Raw genomic sequence first — 27,283 nt, 5'->3', positions numbered from 1 at the left:
CAATGATTGTGGTATGTCCGGAAGTACAATGGAAATCCTGCAGAGCTATCAAATGATCTTAGCAACCCCTTCCAGTAGTCTGCCTCTAACATATCCACAGGTACTACACTTGATCTTAGCCAAAAGGCCGAGAAGCGATCTAACATATCCACAGGTTAACAAACATTTGTAAAACTTCTATGGAAGATGTATCACACCCTCACACACAGGGCATGCACAGGTCATTACTATGGTAATTAATATATATGAATTATGTGATTCTATTCAGCTCTGGTGAAAGGAAAAATGTTTTTAGTGACTATTATAAGACAGACGTTAAGGATGCAAAGACAAGAACAAACAGGCTTATATGACTGATGCACAGTTTGCAAGAAAGAATGACAATCTAATGAGTAACAAGTAGGTTATATATCACATATACTTACATAATCATACTATAAAATTATAGAACCTATTTAGTTCTATTTATATACAATTTACTTCCACTTACATACAAATAAATATATTACTTACTATATACTCCTATATGTGTGTATATATGCAGTGTATATTTAACCTTCGTTTTTTGGTATATATCTTCCTGAATTTATATACTACTGCACACATACACACACACACACACACACACACATACACACACACGAGTTAGAAATAATTACATGAAATAGAAGTTGTACAAAATAATTCTAAGAGTTTGGAGGGTGAGAGAAAATGGACAATGGGAGAATTCTCAGAGGAGCTAAGAACTAAGCAAGGTTCTCAGGAATAAATTCATTTAGGGGCCAGAGAGCAAGTGCAGAAGGTCAGGTGCTTGATTGCATGCAGAACCCCTGATGCAGTTTTCTTTGTAAAGGTCTTTTACTTCCTTGGTTAAGCTGATTCCGAGGTACCTGATTTTCTGGGGCACGATTGTGAATGGGATTGCTTTTTTCATGTCCCTTTCCTCTGCCTCATTGTTTGCATATATGAAGGCCATGGATTTTTGGGTATTGATTTTGTAGCCTGCAACTTTACTGTATAAGTCTATTGTTTCTAAGAGTTTCTTAGTAGAGGTTTTAGGCTTCTCTAGATATAGTATCATGTCGTCTGCAAATAGTGAGAGTTTGATTTCTTCCCTTCCTATCTGGATGCCCTTAATCTCTTTTTCTTGTCTAATAGCTATCGCAAGTACTTCCAGTACTATATTGAAGAGGAGTGGTGAGAGTGGGCATCCTTGTCTTGTGCCTGATCTCAGAGGAAAGGCCCTTAGTTTTTCCCCGTTGAGGATAATGCTTGCCGTAGGCTTGTGATAGATGGCTTCGACTATCTTGAGGAAAGTTCCTCCAAACCCCATTTTGGCGAGGGTTTTCATCATGAAAGGATGTTGGATCTTGTCAAATGCTTTCTCTGCATCTATTGATATGATCATATGGTTTTTATCTTTACTTTTGTTGATATGCTGGATTATGTTGATTGATTTCCGAATGTTAAACCATCCTTGCATCCCTGGGATGAATCCCACTTGGTCGTGATGTATGATCTTTTTGATGAGTTGTTGGATCCTATTTGCTAGTATTTTGTTGAGGATCTTCGCATCGGTGTTCATCAGGGAAATTGGTCTGTAATTTTCTTTCTCATCAGAGAGATGCAGATCAAAACAACTTTGAGATACCACCTCACACCACAGAGACTAGCACACATCCAAAAGAACAAAAGCAACCGCTGTTGGAGAGGATGTGGGGAGAAAGAGACCCTTCTTCACTGCTGGTGGGAATGCCGACTGGTTCAGCCCTTCTGGAAAACAATATGGACGACTCTCAAAAAATTAGATATTGAATTCCCATTTGACCCAGCAATACCACTGCTGGGAATATATCCCAGAGAGGCAAAAAAGTACAATCGAAACAACATCTGCACATGTATGTTCATCGCAGCACTGTTTACAATAGCCAGAATCTGGAAAAAACCCGAATGCCCCAGAATGGATGACTGGTTGAGGAAACTTTGGTACATCTATACAATGGAATACTATGCAGCTGTTAGAAAAAAGGAGGTCAAGAATTTTGTAGTTAAGTGGATGGGCATGAAAAGTTTCATGCTGAGTGAAATGAGTCAGAAAGAGAGAGACAGACATAGAAAGATTGCACTCATCTATGGTATATAGAATAACAGAGTGGGAGACTAACACCCAAGAACTGTAGAAATAAGTACCAGGAGGTTGACTCCATGGCTTCGAGGCTGGCCTCACGTTCCGGGGAAAGGTCAACTCAGAGAAGCGATCACCAACTACATTGTAGTCAAAGGCCATGTGGGGGAAGGGAGTTGCGGGCTGAATGAGGGCTAGAGACTGAGCACAGCGGCCACTCAACACCTTTATTGCAAACCACAACAGCTAATTAGAGAGAGAAAACAGAAGGGAATGCCTTGCCACAGTGGCAGGGTGGGGTGGGGGGGAGATGGGATTGGGGAGGGTGGGAGGGACACTGGGTTTACGGGTGGTGGAGAATGGGCACTGGTGAAGGGATGGGTTCCCAAACTTTGTATGAGGGAAGTATAAGCACAAAAGTGTATAAATCTGTAACTGTACCCTCACGGTGATTCTCTAATTAAAAATAAATAAATTTAAAAAAAAAAAAAAAAAAAAGAACCCCTGATGCTAACATTGCATTCCCAGCACTGGTCTCTAGAGCACCACCAGGGGTCTCTCCTGAGCACAAAGTCAGGAATAGCCCCAGGGTTGGCCCAAATCCCTCCCGACAAAAATTTATGTTTAGAAAAGAATATCCCTTGCAGGCAGAAGAAAAAACTCAAGACATACAGAAATAAAACTGCATCAGAACAACACAGTAGTAAGAGTACTGCAGAAACAAAATACACTCAGCATTTAGCAAAAGAAGTATGAATTTTTTGTCTTCTCTATTAAATGACAGAGACACTGACAGATTTTAGATAGGGTATAATAATATACATGGGGACGAGGCAATTAAGTGACAATGTGGAAAATGAGGAAAGTGGTATGCAGCAGACAATGAGACAAAACCTAGAGGACCAGTTCATAGGGCTTTTAGAGCAAGCAGCCTAAAAACACTGTTTCTGTTGCTTGTTTTTTGTTGCTGTTTGTTTTGTTTTGAGGCAGTGTCCAGCGTCCAGCGGTGCTTAGTGCTAAATCCTAGCTCTGCACTCGGGGATCACTCCTGGCAGGCTCAGGGGACCATATGGTGTGCTGGGGATTGAACCTGGGTCTGCAAGCTCTGCCCCTTACCCTCTGTACTATCTCTCCAAGCCATTCTCTTTGTTTTTAAATAAGGTGGGTAGATACCTTGATGACCTCTCAGCCCATATATTTGAGATATAAGGGAGAAGTGATTGTAGAGGCTGTGAGAATGAGGTGAGAATAGGGACAATGCCAGATAGGCACGTAGGCAGTCCTCAAAAATGAGGGGAGGAATTGTTAAGTCCCATGAGAGGTAGAGGGAATGCAAGGGATGTAGAGTGAAGGTAGTGGGAAGGGACAAAAGTCAGAACAGGTCAGATGATACATTATTCTAGGTAGGTAGTTGACTGTGAAAGCTTGCCAAGGATCCTAAGGACTTGAATCAAAGGGTATCCTGTGGAATTTGCAGAATCCTAGAGACAGGTAAACAATTTTGAGGAACAGGTGAAGGTGAACAAAATTCATAGCGGTGTTAATTCATGAGGTTAAAGAATTCACATTCTAGAAGGAGATTATACTAGAAAAAACATCAAGAAACAGTTTTGAAGATGAATAAAAAATAGTGTTACAGATTTCTTACTAAATTTTGTAGAGGAGCAGATATACACTCTAAATAGATTTGCAAATATTCGAGGTTAGAGATGGACTGGTTTCACTACAGAAGTGAATAGCAGAAGTAGAATAAGGGAAGGCCACTAGAGTTGAGGGAATTGAACTGTGAGTCCAGACCAGATTATTAGACCATTCACACTGATTTTTAAAGATTTTAAAATTTTAAAAGATTTTAAAATATTAAGATAAAAATGAAATCCAGGTACTGAAATCTGCACTGATTTGGGGGAATTATAGAAAGCCTATGAATGCAATAGGTGCTAGAGAAAATCTTTATAAGGACGGAGTGTGAGAGGTAGATAAAAAGAAGCAAAAAAAATATTAAGCTAAAGAATTTGCTATAAATACCCTAAGTGCTTACTAAATGCTTGATATATAATTTCTAAAACATCAGTATTTTTTTCCAAGACTAGTTAAATGTCCAGTGGTATACCAAATATACCTTTGGCATCTGCAGATGCCAAAGGTATATTTGATGTTGAAAGATCATACATGTTGTAAGATTTCCTAGAAAAAAAAAGTTAACTTGAATATTGTGAATCTTCACTGACTATGTACTCTTATTAGTACCTAGCTGTATGTATAAGTCACTCAGGGTATTTAAAATTTTGGAGCAGAACACTCTGTATAGCAACATTCTTTTACTGAATTACTTTAAATGATTTAACTTACACTGGGGTCAGCCACGTGCAAGGCAAACGCCCTCCCCGCTGTGCTATCACTCCAGCCTTTTAACATAGAAATACTCTAAAATCAAATTTGGGATAATATTAAAATTTATAGAAACAATTTTCAAACTAGAATATTCTAAGGCTCGAGAGATAGTACAGCAGGTAAAGTGTTTGCCAGGAGAATCCTGAGCACAGAGTCAGGAGTAAGCCCTAAACTCTGCCACATGGAGCCCCAAAACAAAAATCGAAAGCAAAGCAAATTAAAAGAAAAAACACCCAGAAGAGTCTATTCTTTGTGAAATGAATAGGGAAAATATTTTCTAATTTTCTTTCCACAGATAAATTCCAGATAAGTTCCAGGCAGTGAACTGCAGGGGGCACCAACTTGAGCTTCTACAAAGCACAATACAATGTCATGCACGAATGGAAAACAGACCCACTTTGGAAGCATCCAGGCAGATCTCAACCGGCTGCATCACAGAATAAGTATAATGGATTTTATCTAATTTCTCAGCCTCTGCATTTCTTCAATGGTAAAATTATAGCTGGTAGATTAAATGTTAACCTGTGTAAGGCAGATTAAACACTATGTTCTTCAGTGTTTACATGCACATCAAAAACATCAATAAATGCAGATTTAGATTTTATAATCTGCAAGAGCACAAATATGGAATTATCTTAGCATATAAGCACAGGCACTGGTCAAAAAAAATAGAAAAATGGTAGTAATTACTCAAATATCAAAACATTTCCTATACAAAAGTAAAATAACATGTTAGTATATTATAAAATAGTTTCTCAGAGTATAATCCAAAAGAAGTCTACATCAGAATCATCTGTGAATGTTGCAAACATCTAACTATATATATATATATATACACACACACATACACACACATATATATATCACATATATATATATATTTGTTCTCTTGCCCATAACATTCCAAGAGAGAATTACCGTGCATGCATGTGTGCATGTGTATGTTTATGTGTGTGTGTGTGTGTGTGTGTGTGTGTGTGTGTGTGTGTGTGTGTGTGTAGGTGTGTGTGCACTACTGGGCTAGACAGCAGCTCAGAATGCTGAAGCACATGCTCTGCATGCTGGAGCCCCAAGTCTGTCCTTGCCACTTTGTGGGGCTCTGAACAATGTCACACATGACCCCAGAGGACCCAGGCAAAGGTAGCCCCCAACACCACCTAGTGTGTCCCCCAAACGAAATAGGATATTCTTTTTCTTCTTTGTTCATATAGTAGGTGAAAAAAGTCTCTTTTCGCGTTGATGTGAGTTGAAAAAAATTTATGTTTGTTAATTTTGTGTTTGTTTTCATCTATGAATTCCTTTCTCATTTCTTTCACTCTTTCCTATATTAACTCTTTGTCCTATTTTGAAAATATCTTCAGCAGTTTTCTTTACTCGTATAAGATATCCATTGTTTCATCGATAATTTCTGCTTTTGAATTCTACTTGAAAGTTTTCCCTTACCACAAGATGTTAAATAAACATTTACCTATGCACTTTGGAACAAAATATAAAATCCAAGTGCATAAAACCTATTTATTCATCCATGACACAAATACCAAATCTCCCCTGCTCAAGGCATTGTCCTAAAATGCTGGAGATAAAGCAAGCAGCAAGATCACCAAGGTTCCTGCTGGCATGGAGTAATATTCGAAAAGGAATATGATAATGTAGCATATAATTTAATATGGGATTTTCAATAAAAAGAATTATTTAATAATGTTATTATAAGTAAGTAAACCTTTAAAATATATTCTTACTTCATGCCTAAAATAAAGTATTTTAAATGAATTTAAAATGTATTTTGGTTTTGTTTTATTTTCTGGGCCACACCCAGCTGTGCTCTTGGCTCTGTTCTGAGATCACTCCTGGCAGGGCTTGGGGGACTATAAATGATAAACATGAATTTTTTTCAACTCACTAATGTCATAGAACCCAGGCCAGCTGTACCATCTCTCTGGACCCTAAAATGTATTTTTAAGATGAAATCATGAAAATAATTTTTAAATTACATAAAAGAGAAATTTAAATAAATTCTTAAAAGATTAAAGCTCATTAGGATAAGACCTCAAGGCAAGTTTGGAAATGTTTTAAAAATGGAATAGAACAAGTAATTTTGAACAATAATCTTTATTAGTTTACTTTCAAAGGTACATACAGTCCTGAGCTATTGCATTTATACATTTATCATTTACTTTTTGAAGTCTACATATATTTTGCTCCAAAGTCTCTGGTGAGTACATTTCATACAAATTAGGTACATAATCATTTCAAATATTATTCTTATCCCTGATATAACAATTGATTCAGATCATCTCACCTAATTCTAATACATTAAAGGCTTTAGGATATTTCTTCTCAAGTTAGCAATATCTTTTTCAAAACGGCAAAGATGGGCAGTGCAAGAGCTGACTCCTTAAATCCAAGTGAAACCTTAGAAAACTATGTTGATTTTTGTTGTTGATTTATTTTCTTGATCAGGTAATTGGGTAATTATCTGACCAACTATATTTGAGAAGAATAGTAAGAGTAACTATCTCTAATCTCAACATTTTAGCTATTGTAAAATGTCTTCATTTACATATAAGTAGTCCATAGTTATACCGATAAGAAAAATTTACCTTGATCTAATGAAAAAGAGGACAACCCAATGTAAATATATCTGTTTAAATGGATAAGTATTATAAAGCATGTGAAACAGTTCCTCCAGACTCTCCGAAGGAAAACACACAGCTGATAAACATTAAATTTATATTACCTAGACAGAAACGTTTATCACTGACAAATTAAAAAAGACAAAAATTAAAGACAAAGGTCCTGTGATCTTTGAGAAAAAAAAAAAAACATTTATCCAACATTATTTCCAACTGTGGACAATAAATACTTTCATTCCTGTATTTTAAATTACTACCAAAATATTGTATCTTTCTACAAACAACAAGAAACAGGCATACAGTGTCTAAAAATGGTTTTTATCTAACAAGAATGTCAAGTCTTTGAAGGTACACTCAAACTTTTTTTTCCTGAATAAGGTCACTATGATCTTAGGTTAAAATTACAGTAAGCAGTTCAAGCTAATGGTATATTGCTTAGATTTGAAAGCAAGCAATTTTGATCATGTTTAAAATGTAAGTATAAATGTGAAGCTATGTTAGAAACAGTTATGAACACTTCTTGAGAACACTCACAAGCTAACAAGTAATGCAATAACTGATTTACAAATAATGAAAGGCCAATGTTACAGGTAATGTTTGGTAAAAACCCAAAAAACATCATTAAGATATACAAAAGAATATGATGATACTGGCATTATTATTTGGAACTTGAAAACCTAGCAGCGAAACAAATTGTTTGCATATAGTGTAGTGCAATGAGCATTAGTTCATAGGACTCCCCAGATCTTAAACTTTTATACATAAACTAGCATGGAATCCATTAGCATGAGTGATTTAAAGATGTCCAGAGAAGCTTATCAAGAACTGCTGGATGTTATCACCCGCATCGCTGACTCGTAAACAGGCTCATGCAAAAGTGTGTTCTGGATAACTCACTCTTATGGCGCCCCAGTAACAAGCTCGGATAAGGCAAATCAAACCTAAGAGATAAGCAATGGCCCAAGAAACATAGGTTGCATGAAATCGTCTTGCAAAATCTTGGGTGCCAACCTAAAATAAAAACAAAGGTAAGAAAATTTGAAAATATATCTACTTAGTAGATTCATGTTGGCTGACATGAGATTTTTTTATGCAATATATCCTTGAGGCCACAATGTCCCTATAAAATACTGAGTTGGTATATCTGCTGACTATACTGACAGATTACGATTTGTAAATGAGCACTTACCACCAATTTTATGAACTAAATAAAAACATCCTCTAAAGCAATGCAGAAAAGTTGAAGAAGGCTGGTCTAAGATATCAAATCGCCAAAAGGAATCTTTGTAATACCTTAGTATTGGGGGGGAGAGTTTGTACAGCCTGTAAGGTGCCTGCCTTGCAAGCTGATGGCTGACCTGGGTTCCATCCCCAGTGATGATTCCCGAGCATAGAACTAGGAGCAAGCTCTGAGCATCACCAGGTGTGCCCCCAAAACGCAATAAATAAATAAATAAATAATGCTGGAAAGGCTTAATATTGTGTGACCCAAGGGGAACATTGCTAGTGATGTGGAGGTAAGTAAAACAAAGGTACTTGGAGTTGCCAGTGAGATACTACAGCAGGGCTAGTGCTTGCCTTGCATGCAGCCAACCCGGATTTGTTCCCTGGCATCCCATTAGGGTCCCTAAATGCCATCAGAGTAATTCCTGAGTGCAGAACCAAGAGTAATCCCTGAGCATCAATGGTGTCACCCCAAAACAAAACAAAAAAAGGTATATAGAAAGTAAAGGGCAACAAAAGAGATGAATCCCTCGCTCCTCTTCTGGAATAATCCCCTATTCCACTATCTTTCAGTTTAGTCTCCTCTAAAAAGAAGCCATTCTCCTGTTTAAAATAATCTCTAAACTTGAATAAAGAATGATGGCTTTTCAGACCTCTGTGAATGAATGTTGCTTTGGTTCTCACCGTGGCAAAATTGGTACTGACTACATAAAAACAAATGGACTTTTTTGTTAAGTGGATGATAAATTTCCCAATGTCCAGGACCTTCAGAGAGATCCAAGATATCATATAACTTGTAAAGGCAAGATCCACTGGATCTTGCAAAAAATAAATAAATGCAAAAGGTGGTGGTGGGGAAATGGGATATGATCCATGATCCAAATGACACAGCATGTGCCAAGGATATTCGAGGCCCCGAGTTCAATGACCAAGCATCACTACATAACCGGAGTGACCTCATCATTACTACTATTAAAGAAGTTAAAAGTGTCCAAACAGCAAGGAGTGTAATACTCACTGTTAATCCAACGCCAATGAAAATACAAATCATTCCAATGGTGATATATGCGCAGCAGCGTCTCCGGGGAAGTGCACTGCCCACAGACGAGCTGCAAATTCATGGAGGGAAAAAATGAGGATTGACATAATATTCCTTGTTGAACCGCTGTGACTATTTACATATGGCTTTCATCACCAATACTGTCACTTATTTCTTCTAACTTTGAGAACATGCAAACTTAAGTCATGTAAATTTACTGAGATGAAAAGGGAAACCGGATCCAGGGACATGCCCCTGTCCTGTCCTTGGAACCACATGGATTCCCAAGCCTGCCCAAAGTGGCCACCAAATTAGCACTGCACTGTAGCACTGTTGTCCCATTGTTCATCAATTTGCTGGAGTGGGCACCAGTAACATCTCCATTGTGAGACTTGTTGTTACTGTTTTTGGCATATCGAATGTGCCACGGGTAGCTTGCCAGGCTCTGCCGTGCTGGCAAGATACTCTCAGTAGCTTGCTGGGCTCTACAAGAGGGACAGAGGAATTGAACCCGGGTCAGCTGCATCCACGGCAAACACCCTACCCACTGTGCTATGGGAAGATGATAAGAGGGAAATTGGTAATATGTTACTGTGACTCCAAAGTTCCATCCTTGGTCTTTAATAATATTCAAGAAAATCACTGGGGCTGAAGCAATAGCACAGCGGGTAGGGCGTTTGCCTTGCACGTGGCCGACCCGGGTTCGATTCCCAGCATCCCATATGGTCCTCTGAGCACCGCCAGGGGTTATTCCTGAGTGCAGAGCCAGGAGTAACCGCTCTGCATTGCCAGGTGTGACCCAAAAAGCAAAAAAAAAAAAAAAAAAAAGTCACTGCCATCCCGTTGCTCATCGAGTTGTTCGAGCGGGCACCAGTAACATCTCTTATTGTGAAACTTATTGTCACTGTTTTTGGCATATCCAATACACCACAGGTAGCTTGCCAGGCTCTGCTGTGCAGGCGCGATACTCTCGGTAGCTTGCTGAGCTCTCCGAGAGGGGCGGAGGAATCGAACACGGGTCAGCCGCGTGAAAGGCAAATGCCCTACCGCTGTGCTATCGCTCCAGCCAAAAAAAAAAAAGAAAATCACTGTAGTTAATGTGGCCTTCTGCCAGGAACCAATGCCTGGGAACGGCCAGAAACTTATGCCTGGGAACCAATATGTCAGTACAGACTGACCTGTAACTAAGGAACAGCTGCTTCTTGGGAAAGGTTGCAGAACAATGCCCAGGGAAACTGCCACCAGGGCCCACATCCAGTTTAGTTAAATGTTTGCATTCTTTGCTATTCTCCCATTCTGCCCACTTCCTCATATAATCAATTATAAGAGACTAGCTTAGGAGAAATAAAGTTGAAGCTTGCTCCCATTCTTGTGTCTGCCTGTGGCTGGCTCTTTCTTCTTGTGTCCGTCTCCTTTTCACTCTCACACCCTCTCCCGGTTACCCATGTTGATCAAGTCCCGTGGGTCCGGATGGCCTTCCAAGTTAAAAATGTTCTTTGCAGGGAAGAATACAGTACATGGGTTCAAGTACATGCCTGGCCTGTGGCCGGCCCTGGCTGGGTCCTCAGCACCACGTGATCCCCAGCACTGTGCATCTGCTGAGCCCCGGCGCTGCATCTTCAGGGCCTCCGCATTGAACCACACCTGGCCTGTTGCCAAGGGTCACGGGGAGCGCCCAGTGGACCTCATGAGCACCATTTAGGAGATACACCACAAGATAAATCCCCCCCTCCAAAAAAACATCCATTCCATGGAAATGGAAAGATAACAATTCTACTTTATAAATCACTGTATCACTGCATCACTGTCATCCCGTTGTTTGTCGATTTACTCAAGTGGGCACCAGTAAAGTCTCTATTACACTCAGTCCTGAGATTTTAGCAGCCTCTCCTTACTCTTTCCCAATGATTGTAGGCTCTTTCAGGGTCAGGAGAATGAGACTTATCATTACTGTTTTTGACATTGAGTATGCCACTTTATAAATACCATTTGATTTTTAAAAAAATGTGTAGATTAGTATCCAGTATAAAAAAATGGGAAAAATAAGAGTGAAAACAACGAAGAGAAAGCAACCCATGAAACCTTGGATCTCACTGTTACCAGCCAAGCCTTGAGCCTTGAGCCATAGCCCAGCCTGAGCTTTATATGATCTTTGCTTGACTGGTTTTAATTTGGGGGTCAGACCCATTTCTGTGCTCAGGGGACCATGAAGTGTCCAGAACTGAACCCAGGCCTCAGGCAAAAGAGCTCTCTGTGTCCTGATTTGTGATTTTTAATGCCTCAGAAATTTTTACTTTTGCCATAAAAATATTTATATTTGTATGTATTAAAAATGTATCTCTTAAGCTCTCTCTCTTTCTCCCTTCCTCCCTCCCTTCCTCTCCTCCCAGACAGTGCTTCGGAGGCCTGGAGAAACCTCCTGGTGATTCTGTGCCAACCAGCTTCAATGTAGGCATCCCAGAGCATAGCCCTGTCCCCATAGAGTTGCCTGAGCCCACCAGGAGTGATCCCTGAGTGCAGAACCAAAGGGAAGCTAGCCCTGAGCACAGACACGTGAGTCTTCTCCCCAGAAAGAATGTGATGCTGCTTATACCCTGCAGTGCCAGGAACTACCCAGGTCACACCCGGCAGTGCTCGGGAGTCTTCAGGCTATACTCGGTGATGCTCGGGATCGTGTGGCACCAGGAGTCACATCGGGGTTGGTCCCATACAAGGCATGTGCATTAACCCAGGATTGCCCAAATTGTTCTTATTGCTTTTTTTTTTTTTTTTGGTTTTTGGGTCACACCCGGCAATGCACAGGGGTTACTCCTGGCTCTGCACTCAGGAGTTACCCCTGGCGGTGCTCAGGGGACCATATGGGATGCTGGGATTTGAACCTGGGTCAGCCGCGTGCAAGGCAAACGCCCTATCCGCTTTGCTATTCCTCCAGCCCCGAATTGTTCTTTTTGGACAAAATTTATGTCATTTATAAGAGCATAGTTCACATATCACGTAATTTTTCATGTTTTGAAGTTATATTATTTGGTGCACATAGTTCAGAATTTTTCTCTCATGAAATAACCATAGTAATCATCATTCTTTTTATTTTTAAGCCTATGAGAGAAGTAAAGACTAAAAAGCTGTCATGGAACAGTACCTTCAAGGTCAGTTTGTTTGGGGGAGGATAGTCGGGGTTTAATGGCACCTGACTCACACATGGCTGATCCCGTTTGGTCCCAGGGACGGCAGCAGTCATCCCTGAGCTAGGTCAGGAGTCAGCCCAGAGCACCATCAGGTGTAGCCCAAATACAAACACAAAGAAGTATTCATGTCCTTGTACGTAAGAAATATTGCATGGAAACAAAATGATAGACAGCTCTGATCCCTGATGGGCTGCTACTGCCAGGGTCAAGTTGAAGACACAAATCTTACTGCAGATGACTTTCCCAACTCACAGATGAGGAAGAAAATCAAGGAAGCCATTACAGCTTGAAGGGGAGTATCAGGAAGCTATGCTCAGATTTTTTTTTTTGCATAGCCACTGACGCTAACTTAAACACAGAGCCATGAGAGAGGCTGGAAAGTAAGTTAATTTCCCTAATTTTTATTTCCAAAGGTCTTATTTTTTTTCTAAATCTACTAGTTATTATTTGTTAATTAAACTTATTTGAGAGCCGGAGAGACAGCACAAGGTAGGGCATCTGCTTTGCATGTGGCTGATCCATATTCGATCCTCAGCACCCAACATATTCCCCCAAACACTGTCCGGAGGGATCCCTGAGCACAGAGTCAGGAGTAAGCCCTGAGCATTGCTGGGTGTGGCTCCAAAAGAAGCAAACAAAAATTTATTTGGGGATAATTGTAGACTCATAGATCTTGTCTCCAATGTCTCCCATTAGTAACTTGAGGGAGGCTGGCAAGCATACGTTCCACATGATGCTGTGACTTCTGGTTTAAATGTAATCATTTGGGCTTATAATTTCATTCAATTTGGGTATGTCCATAGATCCAAATTTTCACCATCCCAGTCAGGACAGAGAATAGGGGCCAGAGAGGGCTCAGCGGGGTGAGTGTGTGCCCGGCCTCCAGGAGGCCCAGGCGAGACACCCAGCACCATCACGTGGTCCCTTAAGAACACAGAAGATGCTGTAAGCACTGAGCCTGGAGTAGCTCTCAGGATGCCAGATGCGACCGACCCCTTCATGCCCAAGGAAGGCACAGAATAAATCTATCCTTACAAGGATCCTGCTTTTGTTTTTCATTTTTACTTACTTAATTTTTTTTAGTGAAGCAAGATCATTTTAATTAAATAAAATTTACTTAGACATAAAGGGAGAGAAAGAGAGAAAATAAGTGTTTTAGGGAGAATATGGACTTCTCAGGAGTGAAAACACAGGGCAAGGAGATAAGCTAGAGGCTGGAGCAATAGCACTGTGGGTAGGGCGTTTGCCTTGCACGCAGCCAACCCGGGTTCAACTGCCAGCATCCCATATGGTTCTCCAAGCACTGCCAGGAGTAATTCCTGAATGCAGAGCCAGAAGTAACCCCTGAGCATACTGGATGTGATGCAAAATAAAGAAAAAACAAGAGACAAGTTAATGAGACAGCATGGCTGTGGGAGAACATGGTCTCAAAGAGCAAGGCACAGGTGGATGCTTTTATAACCTCATTCTACCTGTATTGCCCACAGGTTACTAAACTGTTCATTTCTAAAAATTTGACAACTGAATAGTATTTTCTCTTCATTCTTCATCCAAGCACTAAAATGAGGGTTTGAGGTGTCTGGTATTAGAAAGCCTACTTGCCATTTCCTCTTTCTTTCTGGTACCCAGGGATTCTTTATGATGAGATTCACTAATACAAAAAGGAGTGTTTGTTATGGAAACTATAACATACTCATATTTTTATATGATGGGATGTGAAAAGCAAGAGTTTTAATACACAAAAACATGGACAGTGAATCCCCAAAAGGAAAAGATGATGTAGTGTTGCTCAAACTACTCTTCAAATATTTTACTTCCCTCTTATACCACTCGCTCATAAAACACTAATATTATGAAGAGGACCTGGAAAATAAAGGTGTCAAGCTACAATATTTGCAGTCATTTTTTTTTTTTTAACAAAGACAGACAGAGAAGGCTTTTTTAGATGGGAGTTAAGGACAGTATAAGACGTCATTTTACTGATAACAGTAAGCTGTTCAAATATGAAAATATAAACATTTTGCTCAAAAAATAAGCATCAGAATAACCTTTCTGACAGAGGAGGGTCTTGTTGGTTGGTAGCAGAAACAAGGCACGCCTCAATTCACACTGTAATGCTAAGCAGATGTTTTCCAGGGAGATGGGAAAATGAAAGGAGCTAGTCGGGTCATGCCAGACTTAGAGGAGTAAGGTTAAGGAAACAATCAAGAAACTGTTTTGTATATTTGTGGAAGCAGAATTTATTAAGAGTAGGACCTAGAGGTGTGTGTCTGGAGGTGAAAGAAAACATTAGCAATATGTCACTAGGCAAAGTAGGCAGATACCGAAACCAGAAGGAAGCCAGGAGTAACTCCTGTGCATCGCCAGGTGTGACCCAAAAAAGCAAAAAAAAAAAAAAAAAAAAAAAAGACAGATTGCTAGGTCTTGTTATCATTTGGAATGGAATAAACATATTCTCAGATTAATGACTTGGTTGCCTGAACAAACGGGAGGAGATAAATATATTCATCAATACATAGGAGTGAGGTGGGGAAGTGGATTTATTGTCTTTGAGGAACATATGGACACGTAGGTTGAAATAAATATAAGAAAATATACAGACTGTATGTAATTTGTTTACACTTGAAGCATCAATAAGATCTGTAATTGAATGGGATACAATCAACACAAAAATGTGGAATAAAGTACATATACAATGTGATCAAATTCAAACTCTTGAGAATAACAATATTCTACCACTTGGAAAAGAAAGCAAAGTCAGAAAAAGATTTCACAAAGAAAAATTCTGAGAGTGGGAAAAAATATATAAAGTGGTATTAAAAACAAAAGAATGAATGTTGGGGCCGGAGCGATAGCACAGCGGGTAGGGCGTTTGCCTTGCACGCGGCCGACCCGGGTTCGATCCCCGGCATCCCATATGGTCCCCCAAGCACTGCCAGGAGTAATTCCTGAGTGCAAAGCCAGGAGTAAGCCCTGAGCATCGCTGGGTGTGACCCAAAAAGCAAAATAAACAAAAAAAAAAAAAAAAAAAAAAGAATGAATGTTGGGGCTGGAACAATAATACAGCATGGAGGGTATTTGCCTTGTAAGCAGCCAACCCAGGTTTAATCCCTGGCACCCCATGTTGTTCCCTGAGCACTGTCAGGCGTGATCAAGAACAGAGAAACAGTGACTCCATAGAGAAGATAAATACCTCCCTGATGACATTTGGAAGGTTGCTTGGCGTATGAAAATTGTTCTTTGAAATTTATCAGGGGAATGCAAGCCTTCATTCACTGCTGACAGGCCAGTGTGTAGTTCACTTGCTACAGTAAACAGAGCGGAGATTCCTCAGACAACAAGAATAGAGCTTCTAAATGATTCAATAGCTCCACTTCTCAGCACCTAGCCCTCCAAACACAATAACATTCCTTTGGAAAGATATATGTGCACCTCTGTTCACTGCACTGCTTAGCACGATCGGCAAGATATGGAAACAACTCAAATGCCCATGGAGAGACGAATGGATAAGAGGCTGTGGCATGTCTGCACAATGGAAGCCATGAAGCTGTAAGGAAAGATGAGATCTTACAATTCACTGCAGCATGGATGAAACTGGAAGGTATCAGGTTCAGTAAATAAGTCAGAGAGAGAAGGACAAATACTGGATGATCTCACTCATCTATGACATAGAGAGAGACAAAGCAAGAGAGGAGACATTATGGAATGATGACAAACCTTTGACTGTGAACAACAAAACAGAGAACCCAAACAGCACAGGGGCAAGGTGTGTGGAGAGGCAAACTGGAAGGACAGAGGGCATTTGGGGGAGCTTTGAGGTACAATGTCTACATAAACATTAGCACTGTTATAAACAAGTTGCTCTTAACTATAATAATTTTTAAAAATTTTTAACTTATTTACAAAGAGCTAGAGAGGAGAGATTGTACAGTGGTTTAAGGCTCTTGCCTGACTGACCCAGGTTAGATCTTCCAAATCCCCTAAGTAACTCTGAGAGTGAGCCCTGAGCATTGAGCCAGAAATAATTGCTGAGCACTTTTGGGTGTGCCCCCAAACAAACAAAAAAATTAATCAATATAGAACTTTTCCGGTACCGTTACTTTGGCAAAGTAAGGGAGAGGTCAAGGCCATATTGATCCGAAGTGAATCTTGATAAGTAAATAGATGGAGCCAAACTTCATAGGAAAAAGGCTCAGCTAACCCTACCAACCAAAAGTCTCTCTTTCTATATAGAATATTCGCAACAAACTTATGATCTGTCAGACATTTCACCAAGGTCACGCATTTGCTATCTTACTGACTGGCTGCACAGCCTCTCAGCGAGAAGGACATCCTGAGCCCCAATCCCTCTTCCTCGTCCCTTCACAGTCCTACCTGTTTCCTTAACAGCACGTCTCACAGTTCTATTCCACTGTGCCTTCGCACGGGTGGTTCCTTCTACAAAGTACCCTGAAAGCAAGTTTATAGCTTGGATGTAAGCCCCTGACATAGCACAGTACTGTTTATTGAATTAAAGAGAAATTATAAAAGAACGCCCCATAAAGCAAAATAAAAGGACGAAATTGAAGAGGGAAAAAATATCTGATGTGGTGGGAGAATATTCTGAGTAAGACAACAACGAGGAGGAAGACGGTACACAAAGGAATAATGACAATGGATTAAATTGCCATCACAAAGAGTTTTCGACCCAGTACAGCCTTTGTGTTGAAGTACAGTCTGAGCTGTGTTTCAGAATGCTACCTTGGTGGAGGTCAGTTTCCCGAAGGAGGGCCACATGGACCCTTAGGGGTGCTGGAATTATGGGGAGAGCTGGGAGCCTCTTGTATACTTGGGTGCTTTCTATTGGCTCACTTTTAAAAAGCTGATTTCCAGTGAAGTTGTTGAGTGATTTTTTATTTTCTCAACAGGAGATAATAAGGGACTTAAGTGGGTAAGAGTACTTGCCTTGCACAAGTTCAACTCGGATTCAATCCCCATTACTGCACAGGGTCCCCTGAGCTCCACCGGGAGTGATTCCTGAGTGTAGAGCCAGGATGATCCCAGAACAAATCACTGTATCACTGTCATCCCATTGCTCATCAATATGCTTGAGCGGGCACCAGTAAAGTCTCCACTATGAGACTCATTGTTACTAATTTTGGCAGATCGAATACACCAAGGGGAGCTTGCGAGGCTCTGTCGTGCGGGTGGGATACTCTCGGTAGTTTGACAGGCTCTCTGAGAGGGATGGAGGAATCAGAACAAAACCAAATAAAATACCCCCTGGTACAGACACACAGGTGCTGGTCTCCAGTCAGGCAGTAGCCACGGAAGCACAAGTGAAGAGAAATGAGAAACTTCATCTTCAGCTACAATAGCAGCACTGACTGCAGACGTCAAAACAACACAGTGACATGAGGGGCAGAAAGATAGCTCAGTGGGACAAGCCCCAAACACTGGGCTGGATGTAGCCCCAAAACTTAAAATAAAGAAAACAATGAAATGAGAACATGCATTTTGGACTCCTTTGCCTCGGGTGGGGGGAGATCACCCTAATACAGATTATGAGATAAATGTGTTCCAGACAGTTTCATGGTCACTTCATAACTCTGAAACCTGAAAAAATAACTTTAGGATATTGTACACTGTGTTTAAAGAAATAGAATTCATCCCCAAATGCTCCATAGATAGCTCACCATTTTATGAAAAAGAAAACCAAGAGAAAAGAAATTGAGATATAACCCGTGCATGCTCATCTGATAGTCACTTCTTTGCTCGGGTTGATAATGAGTGGCCTGATTCTCTCCATAGGCATGTGATTCCAATTCCATGAGCTTTATTCCCAGACTGACATCTGTGCCGACTTATTCCGTGTGAATTCCTATGTTGTTTTCTAAGAAACTGATACAAATTCTCCACATTACTACACTGTCTTGTGATATTTAAACTCGTCGTGGAATATCTAGAGATTCAAGACTTCTTTATTATTAGCAAAATATCGACACTGTTTTTACGGAACCAAGAAAATTCCTTGAACAAAATCCTCCACCCTTTTAAAACAAATCCTAGTCTGTCAAATGAGAACAATCGCAGCCCTCCGGGATTGTGAAGATTACAGCTAGTATGGAAGTGGACACACAGCAACCATCACTGTTCTTAAAGTACAGTCTGATCATCACAGAAAGTTCATTTTTTTTGTTCTCTATAAGATTTTTAATGTTACTGGTGAAAATATAATTTCTCTTCTTTTTTTCTGTGAAAATACAAATAAAGTGCAGAAATATGGATGAAACATGCATATATCTATTAAGAGTAATTATTTTTTATATTTTCATAGACTTTCAGTGTATACTTTGCTTTTCAATGTACAGACTTCTGCTGGATTCCAGAAAATTAAGAGTTTAAATAATTGGCCCAGGGAGATGGTTCAGAGTCAGGGGCTCAGGCTAGGCTTGCACCAGGACCCAAGTTCAAGCCCCGGCACCTCACATCTTCCCCCACTGCCCCCAGCTATGCCAGAGGGGCACAGCCCTGGGGACCCCACAGCACCATGGGCTGTGTCCTGAGGGGACCCCAGCTCTGCGACTTGGGGTCCTGGCATTGAACCACGGGGTTCCCTTTGCCGAGTAACACTGGAAGTCACCCCTGAGCACTGCTTGGGAGCACTCTACTCCCCACATAAAGGAAAGTAAACAATTTCACAAATAAAATTTGAAAATACCTGTTCACCTGAAGCTAAAAATAGGCTGTAAAGAAGTTATATGAGTTGGAATCAGACCTAGCACCGATAAATGTAGACCTATATGTATCTACACATATATGTATGTTAACACATTGTTAACACATGTACACACACGTCAGACACTTTTCAACTCTTTTCTCCTAGAAACCATTCTCTCCAGATTTCTTACTATGAGATATTTGCATCATATTAGTGATCGTCATAATTAAATTATCGTCATAATTAAACAAATTAAACAAAGAGATATTTGCATCATATTAGTGATCGTCATAATTAAATCGTCATAATTAAAAATGTTTTCCATTTTTAACATTGAAATGTCAGAACACTCTAGTTAGGTTTCTGGATTTGATTCCAGATTAAGTTTTTTTTTTTTGTTTTTTTTTTGCTTTTTGGGTCACACCTGGAGATGCACAGGGGTTACTCCTGTCTCTGCACTCAGGAATTTTTCTTTTTTTTTTTTTCTTTTTGGGTTACAACCTGACGATGCTCAGGGGTTACTCCTGGCTCTGCACTTAGGAATTACTCCTGGCAGTGCTCGGAGGACCAAATGGGATGCTGGGAATCGAACCCGGGTGGGCCGCATGCAAAGCAAACACCCTTCCCGCTGTGCTGTCGCCCCAGCCCCAGGAAGGCCCACTTTCAAGGTTGGTCCTGGGTGGGCACCTGGAGGCTTAGGAGTCTAGAAAGTTCCATCAATCTGGCTTTCTGTGCCTCCTCTGTGCCAACACTGTGATTCATGCTAAGCACCTGCTTTCCCTCCGGGAGCATAAGAGTCAGGAATGCACTAGGGGGATCTGTGTGACCATGTCTAACTGAGCCTTTGCATTCTGAGTGACAATGCTGCTAGTGCTCACAGTTCCTATGCGCATAAGTCAGGAGAAATGGAACTCCTGGGAGAGAAGTTTCCACATGGCCCACGACATCCTGACTATGTGTTGGGTACTTTGACTCCAATCTATCAAAGCCAACACAACTCTCATTCCTAGAAAATCCCAGAATCCTGTTGACATTTGGTGTCACAGAGGTCCTAACACATTGTTAACTAAAATACCTTCAATTTTTCTCACTTGTATAATGCCTTTTATTCTTTTCCTTTACAGCCATCATATAGAAATAAATAGACTGCAGGGTTAATGCAATAGAACAAGATTTGTCATCAGTGATTTTATTAAATAGAAGATGACAAAATTAACAGATACCTAATCATACATTCCCATTTTTATCATTCTCCAATATTACAGCTCAATTTTTCATTGCAGATTTTACATTATTTGCAATATTGGAACACCTTAGGACATTGGAAAATCCTTACCAGATTCCTTTTTTAGTAATTTCACAGCCTTAGTAACTGATTTCTTATTAGAAAATCATTTTCATTTTAAGATAATGATTTAAGAAATGCATTAATGGGTTTAAAAATGCCCTTTCTTTTCATCTTTGAAAGTGTAAATGTAAGTTTGCATTAATTCCCCAGCAAATCTTAGAGTCAAAGTCTATTGAAATGATAATTCTAAATGATTTAACATTGTTCTCAAGTAATTCCCAATGGTACCTGCAGTGGTCGAAAACTTACATTTTTTTGCAGTGTGGGCATTTTGCCAGAGTGTTGAACCTCAGTTCCATCCACTGTAAAATAAATAGAGAGGGATTGAAAAGGAAAAAAAACAACAACCGAAAAAAACGATTCAATCTGATAAGATATTTCTTCCAGGCCAAATGTTATCAGGCATCACAACAAAAGCAATAAACTTCCCATGGTTCTATGAGCTTTTTTCCCTCCAGCATAACACCCCAACCCTTAAATAAAGTTTGGGATCCCCCTCTGAAACTGTTCCCATGATTTTTTTCCAAGGTTCTGACGCAATTTAAGTTCACTTCCAATGAGACTCAAACATAATGCTGTAATCAGGGTCATTTCTTTTAGCTTCATGTCTCAATTCACTCCCAAGGAATAAAAACACATTTCCTGCTTCACTGGCTCCTCTAAATAAAAGCAAGTTGCCTGCTTAAGGAAAGTAAGGGCTCTTCGTGTATTTTTTTTAATCTCTAAGACTAACCTTTGGAATATCCAAATATTTAAGTCCATGACTACAATGCAACCACTCATTCTGTGTTCCGCCCCCCACCAGGTAAACTCACAAAATAAACAAATTAAATGCAGGTTGAACTGAAGTCCAAAAACTTTTTCTTTTGTGTGTAACAAAAACTTGCTTCCAAAGCACAAATCGCCCTATTCTTCCCTGTTGCTGTTGTAGTAGAGTAAGGTCTTTCCCACGTAGGGCTGCTGCTGAGGTGTCTGCAGAGGTTTACTGCAGTAGGTCAAAATTTTTGAAAGAGTGTGCAATATAAACTAAGTCATGAGGAGAATGACAAACACCAGATGATCATAACCCCAGACGTGGAATATGAAAACAGCGAGCCAGAGAACAGATAAAGCCAAACCAAATAAGCCTTGGATTCTGCCCTCAGAACTGAGGTTACGAGAGGAGGTGTGGGAGAGCAAGGAGGAAGGGCCCTGTCTGACATTTGGGTAGTGTGTGTACTGTGCTGACATACTTCGAAGAGGTGTGAAGTTGCCCTTCTAAAACATCTAAAACACATAGTATTGAGAACATTGCCACAATAAAAAAAAATTAAACATTAATCAACAGCAACCATCTTTACCACAAAAACTACTTCTTAAAATGCCTTTCTCGAGGCTGGAGCAATAGCACAGTGGGTAGGGCGTTTGCCTTGCACGCAGCCGACCCGGGTTCGATTCCCAGCATCCCATATAGTCCCCTGAGCACTGCCAGGAGTGATTCTGAGTGCAGAGCCAGGAGTAACCCCTGAGCATCGCCGGGTGTGACCCAAAAAGCAAAAAAAAAAAAAAAAAGCCTTTTTCACCATTCAGCCTCTTTGCTTTTCTACTAAATCCTTATAAATCACCTCTTTTCTTTATAGTTTTAGAATTCCATCGAGTAATCTTAACATTTTTTCACCAAATCTTTCAGTAAAACTAATTTTCAGGCCATCCATTCCTCCTTTTCTAATTCTCGAATTCAAGAGTTAGTTAGGCTTCAGTAAATTATGTACAGGCAAATGTTTTCCACACAAGAGATAACTCAGGAAGTGTCTGAGGGTGTGTGTGTGTGTGTGTGTGTGTGTGTGTGTGTGTCTGTGTGTATGTGTGTGTGTGTGTTTTAATCAGTTTACGATAAATATCACATAAAACAAAAAGTCTGCCTCAATGAAAAAAGTCAGAAGAATATAGTTCTGCTTTCAGTCAGGATCAAAAGTAGAAACTTCACATTAACAAAACCTCAGTTGAGAGCCTAGAGAGATAGTACAGAAGATAGGGTGCTTGCCTTGCACGGGACAACCCAGGTTCAATTTTTGACACCATATATGGTCTCCTAAATCCCCTCAGGAGAGAACCTTGAGCACTTCTGGGTGTGCCCTCCCCTGCCCTTCAAAAAACAGGGAAGAAAAACCCTCAGTAGAAAGATAATTTATAAGATAACATTCTTAGTATGACAGCTCTAACATAAATTGTGATTAAATATTTTCCATGCAAGTTCAATGGCAGAAAGGCTGGGTTCTGATGGCTTATATTTTCTTTAAATGTCTCCTAAAACACTAACTTGGAGGATATGCTTATAAATCTGCTTTATCTGGAGTCGGTTGTATGTACGTCCATATTTATGTCACTCTCATGCTTCCGCTGCCCACCTACTTAATTGAGCAGCTGTTAAGTAGGTAATTGTGACTCTCCTCACTTCCTCTCTCACCCATTATTCAGTCTGAATGTACGACACTGTACACAGTGGTCTCCTCATCTGCCAGAAGTGATCATCTCTACTACTAGCAGCGTCATAATCATACAAAACCCAGGGCTTCCGATGGTCCCTGTTCTCTGTGAGGTCAGTGATGCTGGAGAGAGAACCGGTTACTAAGCCACTTGTTTTAGTAAAGGCTGAAGAACCGACCAATTTTTTTCGATTTGTTTTGGGAGCCACACCTTACCTTGCTCACAGCTTACTCCTGGCTCTGTGCTCAGGGATCACCACTGGTGGGCTCTTAGGACCATATGGGGGTCTAGGATTGACCCTGGTGTCTGCCGAGTGCCAAGCCGGTGCTCTCACCACTGTACTATCTCTCTGGCCCCAGAACCAGCCACATTTGATGAAGCAGATGGTACAGGTGCCGCTGAGGGTAGCACAGTTCTCTTTTTACATTTTTTTTTTTAAATTGATTCCCCTTCCCGTATTATTGCTGTGATGGCTGAAGTTAGTGCACAGGTGGCCGTGGTGCCGGGAGCCCCAAACAGCTGTGCCTCCAGGATCCCACCCAGGGAACCATGCAGGAGTGACAGGCAGGGCCTCACGGCAGGGCAGGGGCGGCACCAGGGAACTACACCTAGAGCACGTGTGGCTACTTTCATTTGAAATGTTTAAGCAATTAGCTCCAAAGATAAATAAATAAATAAGAGGTAGCCTGAACTCCACCTTCTTTTTTTTTTTTTTTTTTTTGCTTTTTGGGTCACACCCGGCGATGCACAGGGGTCACTCCTGGCTCATGCACTCAGGAATCACCCCTGGCGGTGCTCAGGGGACCATATGGGATGCTGGGATTCGAACCTGGGTCGGCCACGTGCAAGGCAAATGCGCTACCCGCTGTGCTATCGCTCCAGCCCCTCTACCTTCATTTTTATTTCAGACCTCATGAATGCAATTCACCGTGAAAGGATCGCTGCTACATAAACATCAGAGAGACCTGAAATCAAACTGACAGGGAGTATGTTCGCTGTCGTGAATGAATTCCTTTCCAGGGCCGGAACGATAGTACAGCAGGTAGGGTGGATGGGTGGTTGCCTGGGTCAAGCCAGGTTTGATCCCTGCACTCTAAGCCCCACCTGGGGTGATCTCTGAGCACAGAGCCAAGAGTAAGCCCTGAGCACGGCTGGGTTTGGCCAAAAGCAAAAATATTAGTAGTGATTCCTTTCCAACATTTGGGAATGCTAAGCCAAGAAGCTTCTTTCAAACAGGACATTTTTGGCAAGAAAATTTTGTATTGATAGTAAAAGTACTGCAAGAATTAAAGTTCCTAGGGGCTGGAGTGATAGCACAGTGGGTAGGGCATTCGCCTTGCATGCAGCTGACCTGGGTTCGAGTCCCAGCATCCCATATGGTCCCCCAAGCAACCGCCAGGAGCAGTTCCTGAGTGCATGAACCAGGAGTAACCCCTGTGCATTGCGGGGTATAACCCAAAAAGCAAATAAATAAATAAATAAATAAATAAATAAATAAAATTTTTTTTTAAAAAAGAAAGTACTAAATAGTTGTGGAGAGAGCTATAGAAACTGGCACAGAATTAAAAAGTGAGGAAAACAACAGACCTCTTTGACTTTTTTTAATGGCTTGGTAATTTGTTTTAGGATCTCTGTACAACTTGTTAGAGCATTCCAATGTTTATTTTTGTGATAAGAAAATTGAGTATTGTATAGTTGAAAGAAGCAAGGGAGTTTGGGAAGCAATTTGGGAACCCTTGAGTCAAGAGCCACCCAAAACTCCACGTCTGAAAGCTGCTCTGGGGGCACTGAGATGGTACAATTGTAGAAAACCAACCTCGGGAAATGATTAATTCTATATTATCATTTTCCAATTTCTTTATTTTAGTACAGCTCCGTGCTCATCATGCCAAGATAATCTCCTGGCTAAGCCCCAAAGAAAGGGCCCTGTTCCCCATTAGCCTGCCCCCGAGTTCCCTTTCAGCAACTGAACCAATCCGAGGATGTATCTCAGCTAACTCACAAAAGATGCAGTATATATGAGCTACACCTCTGCCGAACTATCTTCCATAACAAGGCTCTATTTTAGTGTTTTGATGCAATGGCCTCTGGAGTATACTACAGAACCCTGAACGGTGGTCAAAACTTGATAATCATGCTTGACATTTACAGAGTGACCTTCTTAAGACACACATCTGATTGCTTACCAGGAATGTGTTTCCACAGTGCCCACACACGACCCTGGTTCCTTCGGGCTGGATTGGCAATGCAGGTTGAGCCGGCTGCTCTTCAGAAATAAGCATCACCGGGCCCAGGTTAATTATGCGTCTACTGTGGAGAGGGAGAAAGCAACTTCATTTTCCCAAACCTGGACCGAGGGCGAAATCCTCAACAGACTGCCCCAAACATACCCTACAGCATTGAAAACTCCATTCATTTTGACAAAGGTAAACCCCACATCTCATTTTGGGTCAAATCATAGGAAACAGAAATAGTCAACTGTGTAATCACAAAAAAGAAGATGATCCTGGGGGGGGGGCTGCCGCTGCTGCTGGACACCTGTGTGCGTTCGGTAGCCCTGAGCTGCCTCCCCACCTCCCCAGGGCCCCCCAACAGAGACACAGAGAGACGGGGAGACCAGGAGGCTGGGAACCACAGTCAGATGGTGAAAATGGCCCGTTTAATGCAGGGTTGCTAGCACACTTATAGAACATCTGAAGGGGGGTTGAGGTAAGCACAGGTGTTGTGGTCATTTACATAGAAACATTTGGCAGAGGAAATTCTTTTAGGGAGATCAACTCAAGGAGACACACTGTCTCCCAGGGGCAACTGTGTTGTTTTTATGTTTCCCTCTAATTGTGTAAGTTATCGATACTAGCAGTTGTTTGGATAAACACAGTAAGAGACAAAGATCCCAACACTTAGTTCTCTGGGCTGAGAGCAAACAAGGCTTTAAACACTTGGTTGTCTGGGCTCTGAGTGCAAGCAAGGCTTTTTCCGTAAATCCCAGACTAAGCCCTCAAGGCCAGTTCAGCTAGTCCTTCCCCAGGGGTGTCCTGTCTCTAAAGTTGTAACAGTTTGCATGAAAACCATGCATTTATGCTTTCTAGAATGTCCCATTTTGCTGCCAGGTAGTTTTGCCACTCACCCCCGGTCCATCCCAGTCCCACGGCGGGACCTCCCCTTTGGGGTGTCAGGAACTACAGAAACTGAAGCCTGAGTCAAGTAGTTATGACCAAGTAATTATGCCCAGGAGCAGATATATTTCAGAGTCAGTCAACTCCCAAATATTAGGAGCATAGCAATAATGGTCTTTCTGTGTTTAACCAAAGAACATTGCTCTACGGTAACGTATAAAAAGGCTATACGGGAAACAGAAAAGCAAGTACAAATAAACAGCACTTCAAATACAAAGCAGTATCAGTACAAGTTCAGAATTACCAGAAAGTTTTGTTTTACAAGCAATAGAGATTGACATAGGGGACTGTGACAATGGAGGTAAAATACAAGGGAAAGATTACAAATAAACTTTAACTAAGTTAGGGATGCTAACAAGGGTTAATTCCTCTAGGAGGCGGAAAGGAGATAATACACTGATTAAGCTTAAAGCACCTAGGGTTAATATCCAACACAAAGGGGAGGTTGAAGATAGACTCTGGCTAAATTAAGGATGTTAGCAAGGGCATGGTAAGCTTCTTTGGGAGGAGGAAAGGGGCAATTCACTGATAAAGCCTAAAGCACTTAGGGTTGATATCCAACAGTCAACATTTCAAAGCAAAAAGTTATTTTGTTTGTTATGCTTGTGATAGAAGTCATATATTATGGTATTGTAGCACTGGAGCGATAGCACATCGGGGAGGGCATTTGCCTTGCACACTGCCGACCCGGGTTTGATTCCTCTGTCCCTCTCAGATAGCCCGCCATGCTACCGAGAGGATCCCGCCCACACGGCAGAGCCTGGCAAGCTACCCATGGCATATTCGATATGCCAAAAACAGTAACAACAAGTCTCACAATGGAGATATTATTGGTGCCTGCTCGAGCAAATTGATGAACAATGAGACGACAGTGCTATAGTGCTACATAGTAGCATAATACATGTTAAATCAAAAGTGATTTAAGGATTTTAAGGAGGCATAATATACAGTTAAATCATAAATGATGCAACTCTGTCATTTTCAAGTTTTTAT

At 40.9% G+C, this 27,283-nt stretch overlaps 1 protein-coding gene and 1 pseudogene across 1 annotated transcript in view; both read right to left on the bottom strand.

The window, feature by feature from the left end:
- Positions 1-139, bottom strand: LOC129402688 (U2 spliceosomal RNA; annotated as a pseudogene).
- Positions 140-6,609: 6,470 nt separating this feature from the next.
- PIP4P2 (phosphatidylinositol-4,5-bisphosphate 4-phosphatase 2) overlaps positions 6,610-27,283 on the bottom strand; it is a 45,990-nt gene continuing 25,316 nt past the window's right edge. The window contains exons 4-7 of the mRNA XM_055128263.1: positions 25,301-25,424; positions 20,898-20,950; positions 9,395-9,485; positions 6,610-8,163 (exon numbers count right to left, since the gene is read on the bottom strand). Coding sequence (XP_054984238.1) covers positions 8,020-8,163; positions 9,395-9,485; positions 20,898-20,950; positions 25,301-25,424 — 412 coding nt within the window. The 3' untranslated portion in view covers positions 6,610-8,019. The remainder of the gene's footprint in view (positions 8,164-9,394; positions 9,486-20,897; positions 20,951-25,300; positions 25,425-27,283) is intronic.

This window comes from Sorex araneus, chromosome 2, assembly GCF_027595985.1.
Source record: "Sorex araneus isolate mSorAra2 chromosome 2, mSorAra2.pri, whole genome shotgun sequence".
NCBI classification, from domain to species: domain Eukaryota; kingdom Metazoa; phylum Chordata; class Mammalia; order Eulipotyphla; family Soricidae; genus Sorex; species Sorex araneus.
This window is presented reverse-complemented; position numbering and strand designations above follow the sequence as displayed.